General features: G+C 49.5%; 1 protein-coding gene across 1 annotated transcript in view; it reads right to left on the reverse strand.

The window, feature by feature from the left end:
• ADAMTS17 (ADAM metallopeptidase with thrombospondin type 1 motif 17) overlaps positions 1-16958 on the reverse strand; it is a 251846-nt gene extending 234888 nt beyond the window's left edge. The window contains exons 1-3 of the mRNA XM_077828766.1: positions 16889-16958; positions 15558-15895; positions 1720-1885 (exon numbers count right to left, since the gene is read on the reverse strand). Of these exons, the coding sequence (XP_077684892.1) occupies positions 1720-1885; positions 15558-15895; positions 16889-16958 (574 nt within the window). The remainder of the gene's footprint in view (positions 1-1719; positions 1886-15557; positions 15896-16888) is intronic.
• Between the last annotated feature and the right edge of the window lie 946 nt (positions 16959-17904).

Genomic DNA, 17904 nt, shown 5'->3' on the forward strand with positions numbered 1-17904 from the left:
CTTCGGTCCTCCTTTTCGTTTAATAAAAAAAATAGTTCTAACATTATCCCACTCTGTTATCATCAAAGACTGGCAATTCCGAACTTCCCGAACACCCAGTGATTTCAGCAGACCCTCTCCTCCCTCAGTCATCCATGCATATGGGGATTCCAGAGATAGGAATGAGGACACAATTTGGGTTCAGAATCCAAACCCCAACTAGTTAAGGGGCACTAGGAGTCGGGTTCAGCACCTTAGAGAGAGATATGCTCTATTCACAAGAGCCAGATCTAGGGCTGATTTCAAATAACCATCATCCCCAGGGGGTTGGATTGGGGTTCTGGTTCAGACACTATCCTCCAGTTAAAGCCTATAAACCCCACAGAAGATAGACACATGCACACACACCAAACTGACTCCAAAGATACAAATACAGAGGCATTGAAAATTGTTTGCTAAGGAGGCTGCTGCAAAGGAGGAGTCCATCACATTGGAGCTCCAGCCTGGGTTCACAGGGCTAGAGAGAGACAGGAAGCTTCCTGAGGCTCATCTCCAGGAAAGTGGGACATCTGAATAGGACATTTCATTTATCTTAAATGATCAAAAGGAAACCAGTTTTTGTGAGCAGCCATTTTAAAAGATCTTTACTCCCAAAATAGATAAGCCAAAATTTGCTGAGAATGTCACGCTGAAAAATCAAGTGGCAGGAACCAAACCCAAGCCAGATTTCAGGTGTGAAATCTGGGTACACACTACCCTTGACAATTTCAGATTCACGTACGCATTTACAAATTCAATGAGAAATAAGTTTGCTCATCTGGCTGCATGACTTGCATCACTGTTTATATTAACGGTTGGCTGTTCCAACAGTCTGAATTCAGACAGATGAAATGTGTGGAGGACAAACTGAATATTTTTAGATCTCGCACAATTTTTACCAAAAATTAATTCTGCCCATCTCTGCCCCCTACCAGATAGTCCAATTATGCATTTCAAACTTTAACGGTACCATCCGGGATGGAATACACACCTCTTCCCTCCTACAAACAATTCCCTGAGATCACTCTCTGCAAGAGGCACCTTTGAATCTTCGGCATTCATAAATAAATGACAAAGCTAGGCGTGTAAATGAGAGTGTTTTCTCAAGCAGGGCCTGATCCTGTTCCCATTGACATCAATTGACAAAACTCCCATTGACTTAAAATGCTGTAAGATCAGCCCATTAAAAGTGGAACAGTGTACGTACAGTGCCTTCAATCAGGTTCTCACAGCACTTCACAAGCATCCACATTCGCGACACGGGCAAGTATTATTCTAACCAACTTAGAGAGGAGGAGGCTCAGACACAGTGAGGTTAAGAGATTTGTCCAAGGTCAGAATGCTGGGAGACAGGCATAGAAACCAGGGGTCCTAATTCTCTAGCCTGTTATAATCACTCTTCATAGCCTCTCATTACAGTGTAACTCAAAGAAACCCATTTAAGCAAAGGTTCAGACCATATTTATTTTTCAAACTATTTAAACAATACCCAGCATATGAGTCTATTTATGTTTGTATTCGCATAATTGACTTTTAAACCCTCTCTACCTGAATGATCCATCACCATGTCATTCATCACTACCTCTTACTGTCCTAAAATTCAGAGCTGGAGCATCGGTGAACACAGATCTTTGACAGAACAACAGTCATGACCGTAATGCATTCACGCAGTTGATGTCTTGTGCCTTTTCTCAAACTCACCTGATATGACTTTGCAGGGCTGGTCAGGGACCTGGGATTTAGCAGGATAGCTGGATTTTGAGGATCGTTTGTGCCTGATGAAATGCTCTCTTCCACTGAACGAGGTCTCCGAGATATTGACAGGTTGGATTAGCAACTGTTCTGTTCCAATCTGGATATAGCCAATCTGTCCACACAGGGGAAAAATTATTAGTTCCTTTGGCATGTTAACTATTTGTATTTCCCAGATCTCTTTGTGCTCAGTGTTTTTCTTATTCCCACTAGATCGCTTCACAGCAATGCATTTTCAAGCTCATTTGTGAGTACACATACATTTTAAGGCCAGAAGGGACCAAGACAATCATCTAGTCTCATCAGCATGACACAGCCCATAGATTCCACCCATTGTTTGTGTGTTTAAGTGGAAGGTAAGAGTATTAATTATTTGTATTACTGAAGCATCTAGAAGCTCCATTGTGCTAGGTGCTGTACATACATAACAAAGAGATGGTCCCTGCCTCAAAGTATTTAGCAGCTAACACAAAGGTCAGACTGAAGAAACTGTTCCTTTTGAAGTTGTGGGAGCACACATATGCATTTTCCTAAAATTTTATAAAAACACTTTATGAACACCAGGAAAAAAACTTCTTAATATTAGGACATATTAAACTATGGAGCTAGAGGAGTCTCTGACAAGAAGAGGTGGGATGCACAAACTGGTTCAGAAAAGCTAGAAAACCAATTGAGTCCCCAAAGTATAAATACAGGGCCAGATTCTCACCTAGCAAACTGGTCTAGTGTTTCGTGGAGTACCAGCAATAGCTGGGCGAGGAATGGGGGGATGCTACTGGAGGTTAAGAAGATAGAGAACTGTAAGGGGGGGGCGGTCGAAATGGAAGCCGCCAAGTACAGGCTAGTGGATCAGCCAAAGAGCCAAGTGCGCTGGAAAGGACACAAGTGTTGGATGAGTCAGGAGGCCAGAGCTGGGGAAAGGGAAAAGATTTGGTGGATGATAATGGAAGAGATGAATGATAATGGAAAGGATGAGGCCTCTTACGATTTGGGTAAAGCTGAATATGCGTCAGACACACATCCAGATGGTCAGGGGCTCTTCTTTTTTAAGAACCCTGAAGATGCCAGTAATAAACTCCCATTGGCTTTTCTTTGCTGGACTTTATCTGAAACACTAAGTTTGTACGTTTACTGTTACTCAGAATGAACCCCCCCACACCCACTCCTATAAACGGAAAGAGCTGCATCTCTCATGCATGACAGAGTGGATTTCCCTACTTATGAAATCTGATCATCACTATCTACATGCTAACATTTTATATGTCTTTGATCCTCTTTGTTTCATTTCCAGAACACAAGGTTAAGGTGATGTCCATTGCAGCAGACAAGTTAGTTCCTACATTCCTCTTCACAGAACATGGCCTTGCCTATTTGCAGTGTTCCCTAGTGGACAGAGCACTGGACGGGGACTCAAAAGACCTGGCTTCTATTCCCTGGTCTGCTACTGGCCTACTGCATGACCTTGGGAAACTCACCTCGCTTCTCTGTGCTCAGTTTTCTCATCCTTAAAATGGGGCTAATGATACTGAACTCCTTCGTAAAGTGCTTTGAGATCAATGGAGAAAAAGCGCCAGGCATTACTTGTCATGAAAGCTGAAGAAACCCAATATTTAGGTCCTCTTTCCATAATACTCAACTCTGTGTCCTTCTGAAAATTCTACCCGAAATGGACTGGTGCAGCCCAACAGACAATCAAGCTACACACCGGTCCCACACCAGAGCACACAATTCCAAAGGGGTGCGGCACTCTCAGGCAGGCTGTGCCCCAAAGTTTACATTTTGTGAACAACAATCAAAATAATTATTTTGATCATTTCAGTGAAACCAGTTCTTTTAATGGGACTGACCCAGTCGCCAGCATGGATGGTTAGTGAATGGTCTTTGCTAGCTCACAAGAGCCAGGCCAGGAAAAATGCCTGTAAACAGAAGTGAGCTTTACTCGGCTACTCTCATTGCCCCAGCTGAACAAACTGCAACCAAGTCAAAAAACACCAGAAGTAGAAGACTGTGAGATTCTACCTGCTGCGGTTCTGCGAGGTACGACGCAGAACTCACAGCCTAGGGAAGGAGAGATTAGGGTGGCTTTAAGCCACTTTTGTGTCCTCCCAATTATGAGCTTCTCTGCTGCCCTTGGAGTAACAAAGACAGCCCTGGGGCTTGTCTGAATAAGAGCAGCCTCCCCAGGCTGCCCTCAGGGCCACGGCACAGCCCCAAGTCTTTGCAGGAGCCCTGCCACCAGCCCAGACTCTTATGCTGGGCTTGCGAGGGACTGCTCCAAGTCTGTCTTCCACACTTCCTGCATCAGGGGACTCCTCTGCCAGCCAAATCCAGTACTTTCTGGAGCCCCTTTAAGCCATGCCAGCCCTTTAACTGGCACAGAGGGGACCAAGTAGGGTGAGGATCTCACCCTAGCTGAAATCTTTTAAAACGCTCTCCATTTTTACTCACCCCGCTGGAGATTACTAACCCAGGGGAGAAAAGGGGTGTGCTGATAATCTGGTTTTCTGATAATACATACCGACTTTTTTCATTGCACTGATTCATCAATTATTTTGATTACTATAAAATAAACAAACAGTTTTAAAAATAGGACATTTTACCGTATATGATCCCTTGAAAGTATACTACACAACTAAGGGTCTGATCCAACTTCTATTGGAGTCAACTGGAAGGCTCCTATAAATTCAGCACATGTTAGATTGGCCTGTAGTGCATGTTAGCTTGACTTTAAAAGGGCTCAGGCTGCGTTCGTTCACCTCTCTCTGCAGGGCACACGTATGTAACGGCCACGGGATAGGGAAAGCGAGACGAGATGGGTTTTTCAACGTGTTCTATGCCAGTCAGACAAGCATCCAAAGAAGGGATCTGCACATACGTGCTCGTGCAGGACATTCAACCGCTGACTGCACTAACATGATTTAAAATGTACATTACATACATACCGTACATTCTGTGTTTCCACACAGAGCGCCAGGTCCTGTGCTCACTTACACCTGGGCCACCCCAGTGACAGAGTCTGGCCCCCGGATTCCCATGGAAGGATTTTCCGCTAGACGCTGCTAACTCTCTCATTTCTACAGAACGTCTAGGAATGGAGAGAACTGAGCACCCAACGTGGAGTCCTCCCAAAAATCAGAGGCCACTTTCGAAAGCTTGGGCTTTAAAACCCCTTGGTGCCCCAGCCGATCCCAATCCTTACACATGGACAGCAATGACTTCCCTACCTCAAAGGAGGGCTCCGAGGGGAAGTTCATCTATGCACACTACAAATAGAGAGAGTCCCAAATGGAAGGTGCTATTTATGTGCAAGAATAACGGTGATTTGTGGGTCCCACGGAACACCTAATAGTTTCACATAACTTGCTCCACACTGGAGTTTTGGAAGAGTCAGGCTTCTTATCTTTAATAACAAAGTGGGCTTTGCCAGGGTCATTTTGAAGAAAGCAATAACTCTAGCTTCCCCTAGGACGCTCTTCACTACATGCTTTCCTTATTCCAACCTTCCTGCTGGGAGACAGCCCCAACCCCCACCCCTTCTTTTTTTTAAAAAATATAGGTTTTAATTATATAGGAGAAGGGCTGTAAATCTGGTGCTGTGGTACTAAAAACCACACCAGAGCTCCTGAAACTATGCCAGCCATTTTCTCTGGGGCCAAAAATATGTAAGAAGAAGTCAGTTTCATCACCACCTAACATTAGCCCAACTTTCTGGCATCAAGTGCAAAAATAATTTAAACCACTGGCAAGTCCTTATGTTTCACATTTGCTTTGGAATTGCAAAAACTCCTTCCTCTCAGTTATGGAGGAAAAGAGCTACACGTCTCTACCCTGGCACCAGTTAAGAAGGAATCTAGGATCTAATCCTACAACCTTATTAACTGGAGTTTGAGGCATGGAAAGTTTGCAGGATTGGGCCCATCAAATACATCTAAAGAGATTTACCATTTCCCCCAAATTTGCTGGTACGGAGTGCTGAAGCCTTTCTGGTTCACTCAGGGACATAATGACCTAGTGCCTTGACTATTGACTGACTCAGTTCATTAATTTGTTTTTTTGCAACAAATACTGTTGTTCAGATTGATGCTTCCAAATCCACTGACTGCACCAGTCTTCAAACGAGACATCAGCATCAGAGCAAGGCTGTACTAAATTTCCCTTAGCACAATCTACCCCTAACTAGCTCAGGCATGGAATGGGGGCTGGTTTCTGGAGTTACTAACAATGCAACATCACTGCTGAGGCTGGTTTTCCCAAGTCTCTGGCTGTGGAATTCTCTTCAATCATTCCAATTAAATAAAGTTTTGTATCTGTCAATTTACATTGGGGGGGTGGGGGAAGAGATCACAATCTTGGATACTTCCCGTGGTCTTTATGCTGCTGTTCTCAAAGAAAATATGTAAGCAATAGCATATGACAAGCAACGTCATTACATCAAATAACAGCAGAGCTTGGGTATGCTGGAAGGCAAGAAGCCATCAGCCGACTGCCTTCAAAAACCTGAGACAGGAGAGTTATCCGAACAGAAAAATTCAGTGTGGGGGCTTATTTGCTGCTCCACAGAAGCTCTAGAAATTCACTGTCATCAGAGGTATGAATCTAACTTGGATTTTACAATTAGTGTGACAGGACATTACAACTGACAGAACCACTCAGTGCAGTTAGTAGCAAGGCTGGAATAGTTTCACCCTCACAAGGCATGCAAGTGAACTGCAAGTCAATTCAAATAACAAAATAAAAAGACGTCTACCCTTCCCCCAGCCACACCACACCCCAGGAACAATAAATGGTTCCCTCCTTTGCCTTCTATCCAACTTTCAATCTCTGATCAACTCAAGATGTCTCACCAGCAGAAAACATCCCCTTCCTTATTTCTTTATGTGATCAATGAGGAGTTCAAACACAGTCTCCGCTTCCCAGAGGCTTGTATACACATTGATCACTCATGCAAGAAAACATCTGCTAACACTAATCTACTCTTCTGCTACCAGTAGCTCATCACCCTCCTGGTGTCTACGCAGTATCTTGTTTGCCATAAGGCCTGGTCCACACTACAAAAGTAGATCGGTTTAACTACGGCAGTCAGGGGTGTAAAAAATCCACCCCTGAGCAGTGTAGTTAAACTGACCTGAGTTGCTGTGTAGAGAGCACTGGGGTGCTGGAAGAATTCATCCGTTGACCTAACTACCCCTTCTAGGGGAGGTGGAGTATTAACTACGCCAGTGGGAGAACCCCTCCCGTCGGCATAGGTAGCGGCTACACTGAAGCACTACGGTAGCGTAGCTAGGCCGCTGCAGCATTGCAAGTGTAGACAAGCCCTAAGCCCTTATCTACACTATGCTTTTGGAGGAGAGCTCACACCATTACACTGCCTCCGATGGTAGCAACAAGGAACTGCTCGGGCTGACCTAGCACTGGCATTCAGAGAAGACCATTCTCCAGCATTTCTACCGTTGTGTTGTCCAGACTTGCCCCAGGCCCTGGCTACCGCCGTGCTCCCATCTTTGGCTATTACTAGGGTCCTACCGAATTCGCGGTCATGAAAAACACATCATGGACTCTGAAATCTGGTCTCCCACCGTGAAATCTGGTCTTCTGTGTGCTTTTACCCTATACTACACAGATTTCACGGGGGAGACCAGCATTTCTCAAACTGGGGGTCCTGACCCAAAAGGGAGTTGCAGGGGGGCCGCAAGGTTATTTTAGAGGGGCTGCAATATTGCCATCCTTACTTCTGCGCTGCCTTCAGAGCCGGATGGCCAGAGAGCAGCGGCTGCTGAAGGAGGGCCCAGCTCTGCAGGCATCAGCACAGAAGGAAGGGTGACCACACCGTACCATGCGCTCCTCACTTCTGCGCTGCGGCTGGCAGCAGCTCTGCCCTCAGACCTGGGCTCCCGGCCAACAGCTGCCGCTCTCCAGCTGCCCAGCTCTGAAGGCAGCGTGGCTGCCAGCAGCAGCCCAGCGGTATGAAATTTACAATTTTTAAAATCCTATGACCATGAAATTGACCAAAACAGCCCGTGAATTTGTTAGGACCCTAGCTATTACTGATGGAACAGTATCAGAGGTAAGAAAGGTTGGATGATTTTTCAGTACATACTAGAGTAGCCAAAGCGTAATGGTGCTAATTAGAGATGGAAATCCAAACTTCCACAAGTGCACTGCTTTTGGTTCTGGTCCATACCACATGCTAATACAATCCAGCATTCACATTGTTTGTACCACCATTTTCAATACCAGAGCATCCCTTAACACCACCCATAGAAAGGTAACAAAATATACATTTAAAAGTGGCCTACAGAGGATTTTTTAATTGTGCTTATGTCTTTTTTTTTTTTTTTAATTATTCATCCTGAATAAAGGAAGTTTGCTTTCTTTTCCTTCGGAAAAATTAGGAATGTTCCACCTGACATCTTGTTTTGTGGGAGGATTTCTCAGAGGGTGATTTTTATACTTGATGAGCCCAATCCTGCAAACCTTTTGCAGGAGGGTCTCAGAAATGTGTAGAGGGAACTCTCTTTTCTTAACTGGAGGGGCAGGGGGTGCTGAATCTTCAACAGAGGCGTCCTTGCCCCTAAGTGCTCAGTAGGCATTGGAGATTAATTACATAGGCACATGTACACAGTTTTAAACAGTCTGACAGACTCCCTTTCCAATTGCTCAGCTGTGACTCTGAAATGTTTTAATTTCACGAGTTCTCCAGTCACTCCACATTGCACAACCAGGCCTCAACCCACCTGTTTGGGGCCTTCTTTGTGTCTTTCCTAGAGACCACCCCTTCCCCTACAATCACACCGTCACCCCAGAAGAGATCAGCTGGGGTACTTTTTAGTGTCAAACCTCTGGATTGGGCTCCCCAGAGGCAGCAGCTGAATGGACCAAACGCTCCCTACCATCACCCAGGCTTGATGGCCTTTCCAAGGCATTTAGTTACGTCAATAAAGAGGAAGTCATTGAGGTGGGAGGAGGACTAACGACAGACATGGTCGATATTCCTACCTACTGCAGCTAACTTATGGGTGCACTGTCTTCCTTTCGTCTGGTGCTCAGAAGTCCTGACCATCACGCTATAGCGAGCAGCATTCGGTGTTATTATTTCCACCCGTGCAGCGCCTCCCACGCAAGCTGGGGAAGAAAAATTCCCTTCCATTTCTCTAACAGCACGGACTTTCTCGCAACTTATCTACTATAGCTTGACTACTTCATCTTGAATTCAACAGTACTGGAGCATGTTTAGCCCCTCGAAGGGCAGGGCCCCTTAGCTCGCTACTCAAATTTCCCGAACAATGCTCACCTGATTGGGTCACATTTTCAACTGTGTCCAGCCGAAAACTTTATCGTCTCCTTTTGTGCAAACTTGCCAAAGCTTGTCCACATCCATCTAAAGAAGAATGGCCCATGCAAAATGCTCCAACGCTTAGATGGAATGGCCTCGTTGCTCTGCTGTTCTTTCCCTTTTGTGTGTGGAGCTGGAAAGAAAAGAAGTCCTCTTCTCTCTGCTGAATATGGAGGACAATGCTGGAAAACCTTGACGGTTTCCCAGCTTTTAATTTATTCCTTTGAGTGTAACCTCCATCACTTTGCTTCATCGTACAATGGGGGACCTCATGGTTTTTATTTGACCAGCTTTTGTACTATAGGTAATCTGCTTCCACTGATCTACTCCGCTCAAAAGAGGTTGCACAAAGTTTTGCTTGAACTCAAAGGGGCTGGAAATACGGTGTGGAAATTAAGATAAATGATGCTGGTAGCGGGAAACACTGAATCTTTCACTTACATCTTAGCTTCAGGAATATGTGTATTTAAACTAGTGATAGTCTGAATCCAAACCCCCAGCCTCCAAATTTTAGAATGGGCCACGCAAAGGGTAATTCAGACAAGTCTCTGGATCCAAACCTGCCCCAGTGATTTCTGGTTTCAGGTTGGGTTCTAAACCAGAACAGACACCACGTCAAACGAGAGATCCGAAAGTCAGTCTAAACCTAATACACAGAAATGACACCCTCAGTTCATCTCTAAGCGCAATCACTTAAACACTGTCAAAAATTCAAGCCGCGCATAACCAAAACCACCTTCACCATTGCCCTGCATACTTTGCATGTTGTCACTGAAGTACAAACATACTAATCAAATGTGGAATGAATAGTGTCTCATTTTAGCAGTTCACAGAGACTCTGGCAGGAACGAGAAGCGAAGGAATTAATACTTAAAATACAATCTTTGAAAACTCCCAATTCCAAATGGAGACATACCACCATGCTGGACGCCACAAGGCAAATGAATGACTGAAAGTCACCTGCAGACAGGGTTCACGTTTTCTTTTACTTGGGGGGTGGGGGTAAGGGGGTCTGTACAGCTGATAAGCCTGCTAGCACTCAGGGAAGACAGTGTGGCACTTAACATATGGAAAGCTTGGCATTTAAAAAGCTTTATCCATTCTATACTATGGCTTCAACCATGAGAGTAACAAAAACACAATGGAAGGCAGCTGTCAAGCACTGCTCTGCCAAATTCTGCTAGAGGGTTGGGATCAGTCCAGAATAAGAACAGATTAACTGGATCTGTGATGTTATACATAGTATCGATGCATAAATAGAGTTCTCAGATGCCTGCAGCAAACATTACAATTTCCACACTAAAGGAGACCAGCAGTCCCCCATTCCACTATCTTGTCTCTGACGCCGGCTGCTACCAGGTGGGACCCTACAACCGAGCACATGTTTAAGAACTCAACAGTCCCCCACTCGTGTTGTTATAACACATGGTCTTGCCTGTGCAAATGAGTCAACCCTTTTTATTGAGGAATAAACCCCCATGTTAAGTACCACACTAGCTCTGGTTAGACCACAGTGCCAAGAACTTAGCCTGTCTGTGCCGTAAAAGCTGCCATCTCCCCAACACAGTTAAAGTCCTGCAGTGCACTAGGGACAAAAGGGTGTATTTAACTATGCTCCCTAGCTGCAGTACAGCCCTGCAAAGTCCAAGAGCGTAGCACATTTCAGGAACACGGCTAAACCAACAGGTGTGTCCCGCGTACGCTGCAAGTCAGAATGTGTGAATGGGAAGAGGAGAGGGGCTACCAGGTTGGAAGCAGAGTCTCCAAATGGGGCTTTTTACTGTGCAGCCCCACAGTAGGTACTTAGGTGACCCATTAGTAGGTAGTACTTAGGTGACCCATTCTTAGGTGTGCAGCCCCATTAGGTGACCTATTAGGTGTGCAGCCCCACAGTGGTAGTACTTAGGTGACCCATTCTTTACAGCCGGACTCGGTTGTAACACAGGTTAGCACCCTCCCCTAACCCAGGTACAACCTGTAGTCAGAAACTGTTCCACAGCCCATGTAAGGATTAACAACACTGTCAGCACCAGCAGGGTTTAAATAAACAAACCAAAAAAAACTTAGGTAGGGAAACTGCTAGCAACAGCCCTCCAAGAAGTGACTGTAGAATCCAGCTCTTGCTCAGTTCTCCTCCCAGCGCAAGAGGGATTGTATTTTTATTAGTACTCTGCTTGCCCCAATCGTGCTACACTCACCTGACACGTAATTTGTAGCACGGTTACTGGACATGGTCACAACACAACTGGTACCATCATTAGGCAATGACACCGTGTTACAACCATTCTAGGCTCAAGCTATTTTTAAGGTGTCTTGAGCATCTACAAGCCCTATCAACTGGGCCTACACTAGCAATGTTCAGGAAATCTCCCATGGCTGTATAAGCACCAGCAACCCTGGGAGCAACAGTGTACATCAGCTGCCAGGGGTTTTACCACCAGGTTATCTAACCCTGCACACAGCAGGTCTGTTTCATCTACATTATAACCTCCACCACTTCTGTTATCCATAGAGCTGCACTGCTGGAAAATACGAGTTCCTCGTTTTCTATTGCAGACAAGGTCTAGGTGGCAGTTTGAAATTAACAACCTACTGCAGTGTTTCCCAAACTTGGGACACTGCTTGCTCAGGGAAAGCCCCTGGTGGGCCTGGCCAGTTTGTTTACCTGCCGCATCCGCAGGTTCGGCCAATCGCGGCTCCCACTGGCTGTGGTTTGCTGCTCCAGACCAATGGGGGCTGCAGGAAGCGGAGCGGGCCAAGGGACGTACCACATGATGGTCTTGTGGTTAAAGACCAAGACTGGGAATCAGAACACCTGAGTTCTATACATGGCATAACTGTGGACTTCCTGTACAACCTTGAGCAAGTCAAGTCACACATCCTCTCAGTGCCCTTAAGGACTGTCTACACACAAGGCTACAGCAGTTTAACTAGAGGTACAATTTAAAATTTGGTTTAGTTAAACAATGCAAAAGTACACGCGAGTACTCATAAATGGATGCAAACCTGGTTTATATCAAGTTAGCTTAAATTGATTAACCAACTGAAATAAATCACTCAAGCTAAAATAAAAATGTCTCCACAGGGCTTTGCATGAATTTAACTGAATCAGTTTTAAAACCAGTTTAAGTTTAATTGATGCAACTTCTACATAAACAACAGCTTTAGTGTCCTGCTCCGTGGTTACTGCCTCTTTACTTCACAGGGCTGTTACTAAGCTAACTAGGTGAAAAGTAACGTCATGGCCCTACCCAACAGAGGAGGAGTAATCCCAGTATGCTGATGTACTTTGTCTCGCAATAGATTTGCCTCCACCATTCCCAGCAACAAACGCACAGGTGGCATAAGCATGTGCAACTCTCCTGAATTTACCCACGTAAACAAGTAGCAGTTTTGACTGCTGGTGTCCATGTCACTGTCCTCCATCGAACCTACTCGTTTTCTGAACCGAATGTCAGGCTGCTCCAATGAATCATTCTGACGCTTGTTTAGAATTCAGACCTGCTCTAGAAATGTCAGGACTCATATTTGCAGAGTAGAGAACAAAGATTAACTAGTCTAGTTCCACCCCCCACCACTCCTGCCCCAACTTTTCCACTGGGAATAATGCCAATTTTCTTCTCTCCCCCTCACTCACTCCCAGATCTCAGGCAATTAATACTGTGCCTACAACTACACTCCCCTTTCAAAAAAGTTCTCTTCTCTGCCTGTCGTACCTTTTAGCTATGCTAGAATAGGTATCTTTAAAAGCCCAGCACTTCATAAATGGGATTAACAAAGCGTGCTTCGTGGCAAACGTTCAGAGCTGTCCGTGAAAAGCTAAAACCAGAGATATCGGTTTTAAACGTCAAGAAGCTTTTGGTGGTATACGTCTCAGTTTACAGTGTCAATCATAAATATGCTAATATTCAATATCTTGGATGCTGTCTTTTACCTGAGGCACAGCGCCCTCATATGGTTCCAAAGGAAAGCATCAAACCCTGCTTAATCCATGTGCAGAGTAGATTCTTACTTCCAAGTCACTTTAGATTAACCGTTTGCCAATAGATCCGTACTTGAAACAATAAGCAAAGGCTCCCAGTAAATGTTCCTATTCTTTTCAGGAATCAAAGTTAACAACACTAATGAAAAAACAATAAATGACCCAAACACCCGAGTACTCAAACCTCTAATGACCAAGGCAAAAGATCAAGAAACGGGAGAGCCATCCTTAACAAGAATTCCTTTTACTGCTTGAAGGGCAAGGGAATGGCTAAGCTGCAATGCCAACTGTATTCCACAGATTGCACAGTCTAGTCAAACAGCACAAGCAGCCATCCCACTCCAAGATTATCAATGCACCTCTCTTTGAAAGGAGGCCCCACACCAGCTTCTAACTCATGTTTCACCGGCAGCACAATGCTCTCCCATTGTATTACAAACCCAACTACAACCCTTAATCCTTAGGTGGAGAAATTCTGCCACCCAATGTGCAAAAAGCATCTTCATGTCATTAAGCAGTTTATTCCACGAGCTATTCTGTTGCTGACAAAGCTATCGGGAATCTCTAAATTGCCGTTCCAGGGCAGAAAAGCAGATATGCATGTGCACTGGTCGGGAAAGAGCTGATCGGGAGGAAATAGGAGGAGATAAGGAGCCTAATAAAGAATCCAGGCTCATGTTGTACTCTTTTGAGTAAACATTGCAAGGGGTAAGTGCAACCACAAGATGATGAAATAAATAGACTCAAGTTCCAGCTCATGATGCTTGGCTCTTATACAGCAATTTGATCAAGACCACACAGCAAGTCAGGTGGCAGGAACAGAGATTAATCAACTGAGCCTTGTTCTGGCCAGATGAGCTGCCAATCACATACCACACGGCAGGTGACAGTCAGCAGCTGGGTGAGAAGTAACTAGCTGCTGAGATGGGCAGTACAGGACAGTCCGGTACTGAGATTTATCAAGGCTACTACTGCAGAGCACAGCCTGTCACAAATGACTTCTACACGTCCTAAAGGGTAGAAGCGTCAGAGGCTTTTCAGTCCACCCTGACTGGAGCAAGGCGGCTGGGAAGTCAGTAAGACAAGATCTGGCTGCTGAGCTGCTTCCCTCCCTGAGGGCAGGTTTTGACCTCTGTGTTCCCATCCAAGCAGAGCACCTGAGCGAGGGGGAGCAGTGAGCAGAGCAGCCCCGGGGATGTTGCCACCCATCACATCGTCAGATGACAGAAATCCTCCATCAGCATGAAGACATTGAAACAAAGGGATTAATTAAGTGGGACGGGTCAGTGTGGAGAGGGATCCCTAGAGCCAGCCGCCCCGCCCCCCGACAGGGATCCCCCAGGCTGGACAGGGTGGAGAGGGGTCCCTAGAGCCAGTCCCGTCCTGACAGGGGTCCCCAGCCTGGACAGGGTGGAGAGGAGTCCCTAGAACCAGCCCCCTCCCCTAACAGGGATCCTCCAAGCTGGACGGGGTGGAGAGGGGTCCCTAGAGCCAGCCCCTCCCCCGACAGGGATCCCCCAGGCCGGACAGCGTGGAGAGGGGTCCTTAGAGCCAGCCCCCTCCCCTGACAGGGATCCCCCAAGCTGGACGGGGTGGAGAGGGGTCCCTAGAGCCAGCCCCTCCCCGACAGGGATCCCCCAGGCCGGACAGGGTGCAGGGGGTCCCTAGAGCCAGCCCCTCCCCGACAGGGATCCCCCAGGCCGGACCGGGTGCAGGGGGGTCCCTAGAGCCAGCCCCTCCCTCGACAGGGATCCCCCAGGCCGGACGGGGTGCAGGGGGTCCCTAGAGCCAGCCCCTCCCCGACAGGGATCCCCCAGGCCGGACCGGGTGCAGGGTGGTCCCTAGAGCCAGCCCCACCCCCGACAGGGATCCCCCAGGCCGGACCGGGTGCAGGGGGGGTCCCTAGAGCCAGCCCCACCCCTGACAGGGATCCCCCAGGCCGGACCCGGTGCAGGGGGGTCCCTAGAGCCAGCCCCTCCCCCGACAGGGATCCCCCAGGCCGGACCGGGTGCAGGGGGGTCCCTAGAGCCAGCCCCACCCCTGACAGGGATCCCCCAGGCCGGACCGGGTGCAGGGGGGTCCCTAGAGCCAGCCCCTCCCCGACAGGGATCCCCCAGGCCGGACCGGGTGCAGGGGGGTCCCTAGAGCCAGCCCCACCCCTGACAGGGATCCCCCAGGCCGGACCGGGTGCAGGGTGGTCCCTAGAGCCAGCCCCTCCCCCGACAGGGATCCCCCAGGCCGGACCGGGTGCAGGGTGGTCCCTAGAGCCAGCCCCTCCCCCGACAGGGATCCCCCAGGCCGGACCGGGTGCAGGGGGGTCCCTAGAGCCAGCCCCTCCCCCGACAGGGATCCCCCAGGCCGAACGGGGTGCAGGGGGGTCCCTAGAGCCAGCCCCTCCCCGACAGGGATCCCCCAGGCCGGACGGGGTGCAGGGGGGGGTCCCTAGAGCCAGCCCCCCGGGAAGCGCAGTACCAGCCCGGCGCAGGTGCTGACGGCGGCGAAGGAGTCGCTGCGGTTCAGCACGTGTCCCGTGTAGAAGCAGAGCTGCTCGGCCGGGGGCCGGCGGCGGGCCCGGGCCTCTCCCGGCTCCTCCACCGCGAAGCCCCGCGCCAGGAAGTGCAGGTCCCGCCGGAGGTGCACGTAGAGCTCCCGGCCGGAGGCCGGCAGGCGGAGCAGCACGGCCTCCTCCTCGGGCGGCGAGCGCCGGGGGCTGCTCCCGGCCCCGGCCCCGGCCCCGGCCGGCTGCAGCAGGTGGATCTTCTCCAGCGCCACTCGCTGCGGGATGGCCACTTCCAGCTCCGCGCCGCCGGCTGCGGGGGAGAAGCAGAGGGGCCGGTCACTCGCGCCCCGGGGGCTGGTGCTAAGCCCCCTCCCCTCCACACCCCAGCTAGGATACCCGGGTGGGGGGGCAGTGCGGCTCGCCTTGGGGGCGCCCAGCAAACTCCCCTCCCCATCCCCGCTGCGACCCGGCTAGTCACCCCGTCCCTCGGGAGCCCTGCGCCCCCCGCGCCGCAGCCAGAGCGCCCCGGGCTGCCAGTCCCGCCCTCAGCCCTGCTGCCCACCCACGAGCACCAGGCGCTCACGGGGCACTCACGTTAGCGCCTCCGCCCCAGGGGAGTCGGGAACCCTCCGCTGGGCTCCCCCCTAAAGCACCAAGCCCCCCGCCCCTCCTGCGCCCTGCTCCACGCAGCCGGGTCCCAGCGCGCAGCCCTCGGGCTGCAGCCTCGCGTCTTCCTGCCCTGGAAGGTCTCCGCAGCCGGTGGGGCCGAGGGGAGGAGGAAAGGGGGTTTGTTTCGGTCTCTCCAAGGCCCAAGCGTGCCGGGAAGGAGGAGAGGGAAAACCACGCAAGGAGGCTCAACCCGCTACTTGTATCATTGCAATACACGTCTCTCTAACGCAGCCACAAGCATCGCATTTCACCAGCCCCCCTAAAAGCCCGCGGGGAGAAGGGGAAGCGGAGCCAGTTGAAAGCCAGAACCAGGGACAAGGCGGCCGCTTTCCCCATGAAACGTTCCCGCAGCCGGACCGGGAAAAGCAACTGCCGAAGCCTGGAGCGACGTCCCCTGCCAACGGCGATCGCGGCCAGGCAGCAGCTCTGGGGGGCAAGCCCCGGGGGCCGCAAACGCACGCCGCCGACCCTGCGTGCAACGCTCAACCTTCGCACACCCGGCGCTCCGGCCAGGGCAAACGCAGCAGGGGGCCCGCCCGCGGTCCCGGGCCGCCGTGGCTGTCAGAGCCAAGGGGAGAAGGGGATGCCGGGCTCAGGAAAGGGGGACCCGGGGGGGGGGGGAGAAAAGCGCTACCTGTGGCGGTGTCCAGTCCCCAGAGCAGCAGGAAAGGAAATAAGAGAGGCAGGAGGGAGCCGTCAAACATTTTATTGCAATAGAGGGGCCCCAGCGACTGGTCTGTGCAGTGCAGAAGAGGAGGCGGCGAAGGGCTGGTGGCGGCGGCGGCTGCAGCAAGCTCCCGGGCTGGAGTGAAGCCCTCCCAGCCTTTGGAAAAATTAATTAGCGCTGCGGACAAACCCAACGTGGTGAAAGTCCGGCCCCGCCTCCCCTTTGCTGTCCCAGGTGGTGATTGGAGCTCGGCCTCCGAGAGCTACACCTCCTGCTCTCCCATTGGGCGCCCCGCTTCAAACCCTGGAGTAAATAGCTAGGTTGTAAGGGGAGGAGGGGTACACGTGGTTTGCGCGCAGGGAGGGGGAACTGGCACCAGGTGGCGCCAGGGAGCGAGGCTGCGGGGAGCCCCCTTGAGGTGAAGCTACCTGCACAGATGGGTTGGGGCTCGGAATGAGCATAGGGGATGCTGAGCGGGAAGGTCTATTTGCCAGCTTGAAGCAGTAAGCAAAGCATTTTTGCAGCTGGCAGGAGACATGCCAGGCAACCCTGAGTCCCAGCTTTAAGGACGTTTTTAAATAACTTCAGGTGATTAAAAAGTAAGACAAAAAATGAAAATTAAAAGGGGGCGGGGGAGACCAAAAAGAGAAGCTTTCCCACCACACTGATTTTGTCCCTAAATAAATCTCCTTGTAAACTCTGTAGATGGTGCAAAATTTCAAGGCTTCTTGGAAAGGCACGTTGGAAAAGTAGAGGAGAAACAATTCGTACTCCACCCCACTTTTAAAAAGTGCCACAGCCAACTTTAAAAAAAAATCACATGATGTAGCCACACACATTTCTTCACTTATGTTACTAGCGCTAGCTCCGATTACTACAAGTGAAGGAAAATTTTAAAATTCTATTTACACATCACTGTTTCGGCTCTTTGTTTACATCATGCATTTCTCCCAGTTGGGACCCAGGAGAAGAGAGTGACTATG

The sequence above is a fragment of the Eretmochelys imbricata genome, chromosome 10 (genome assembly GCF_965152235.1).
Source record: "Eretmochelys imbricata isolate rEreImb1 chromosome 10, rEreImb1.hap1, whole genome shotgun sequence".
Taxonomy (NCBI): Eukaryota; Metazoa; Chordata; order Testudines; family Cheloniidae; genus Eretmochelys; species Eretmochelys imbricata.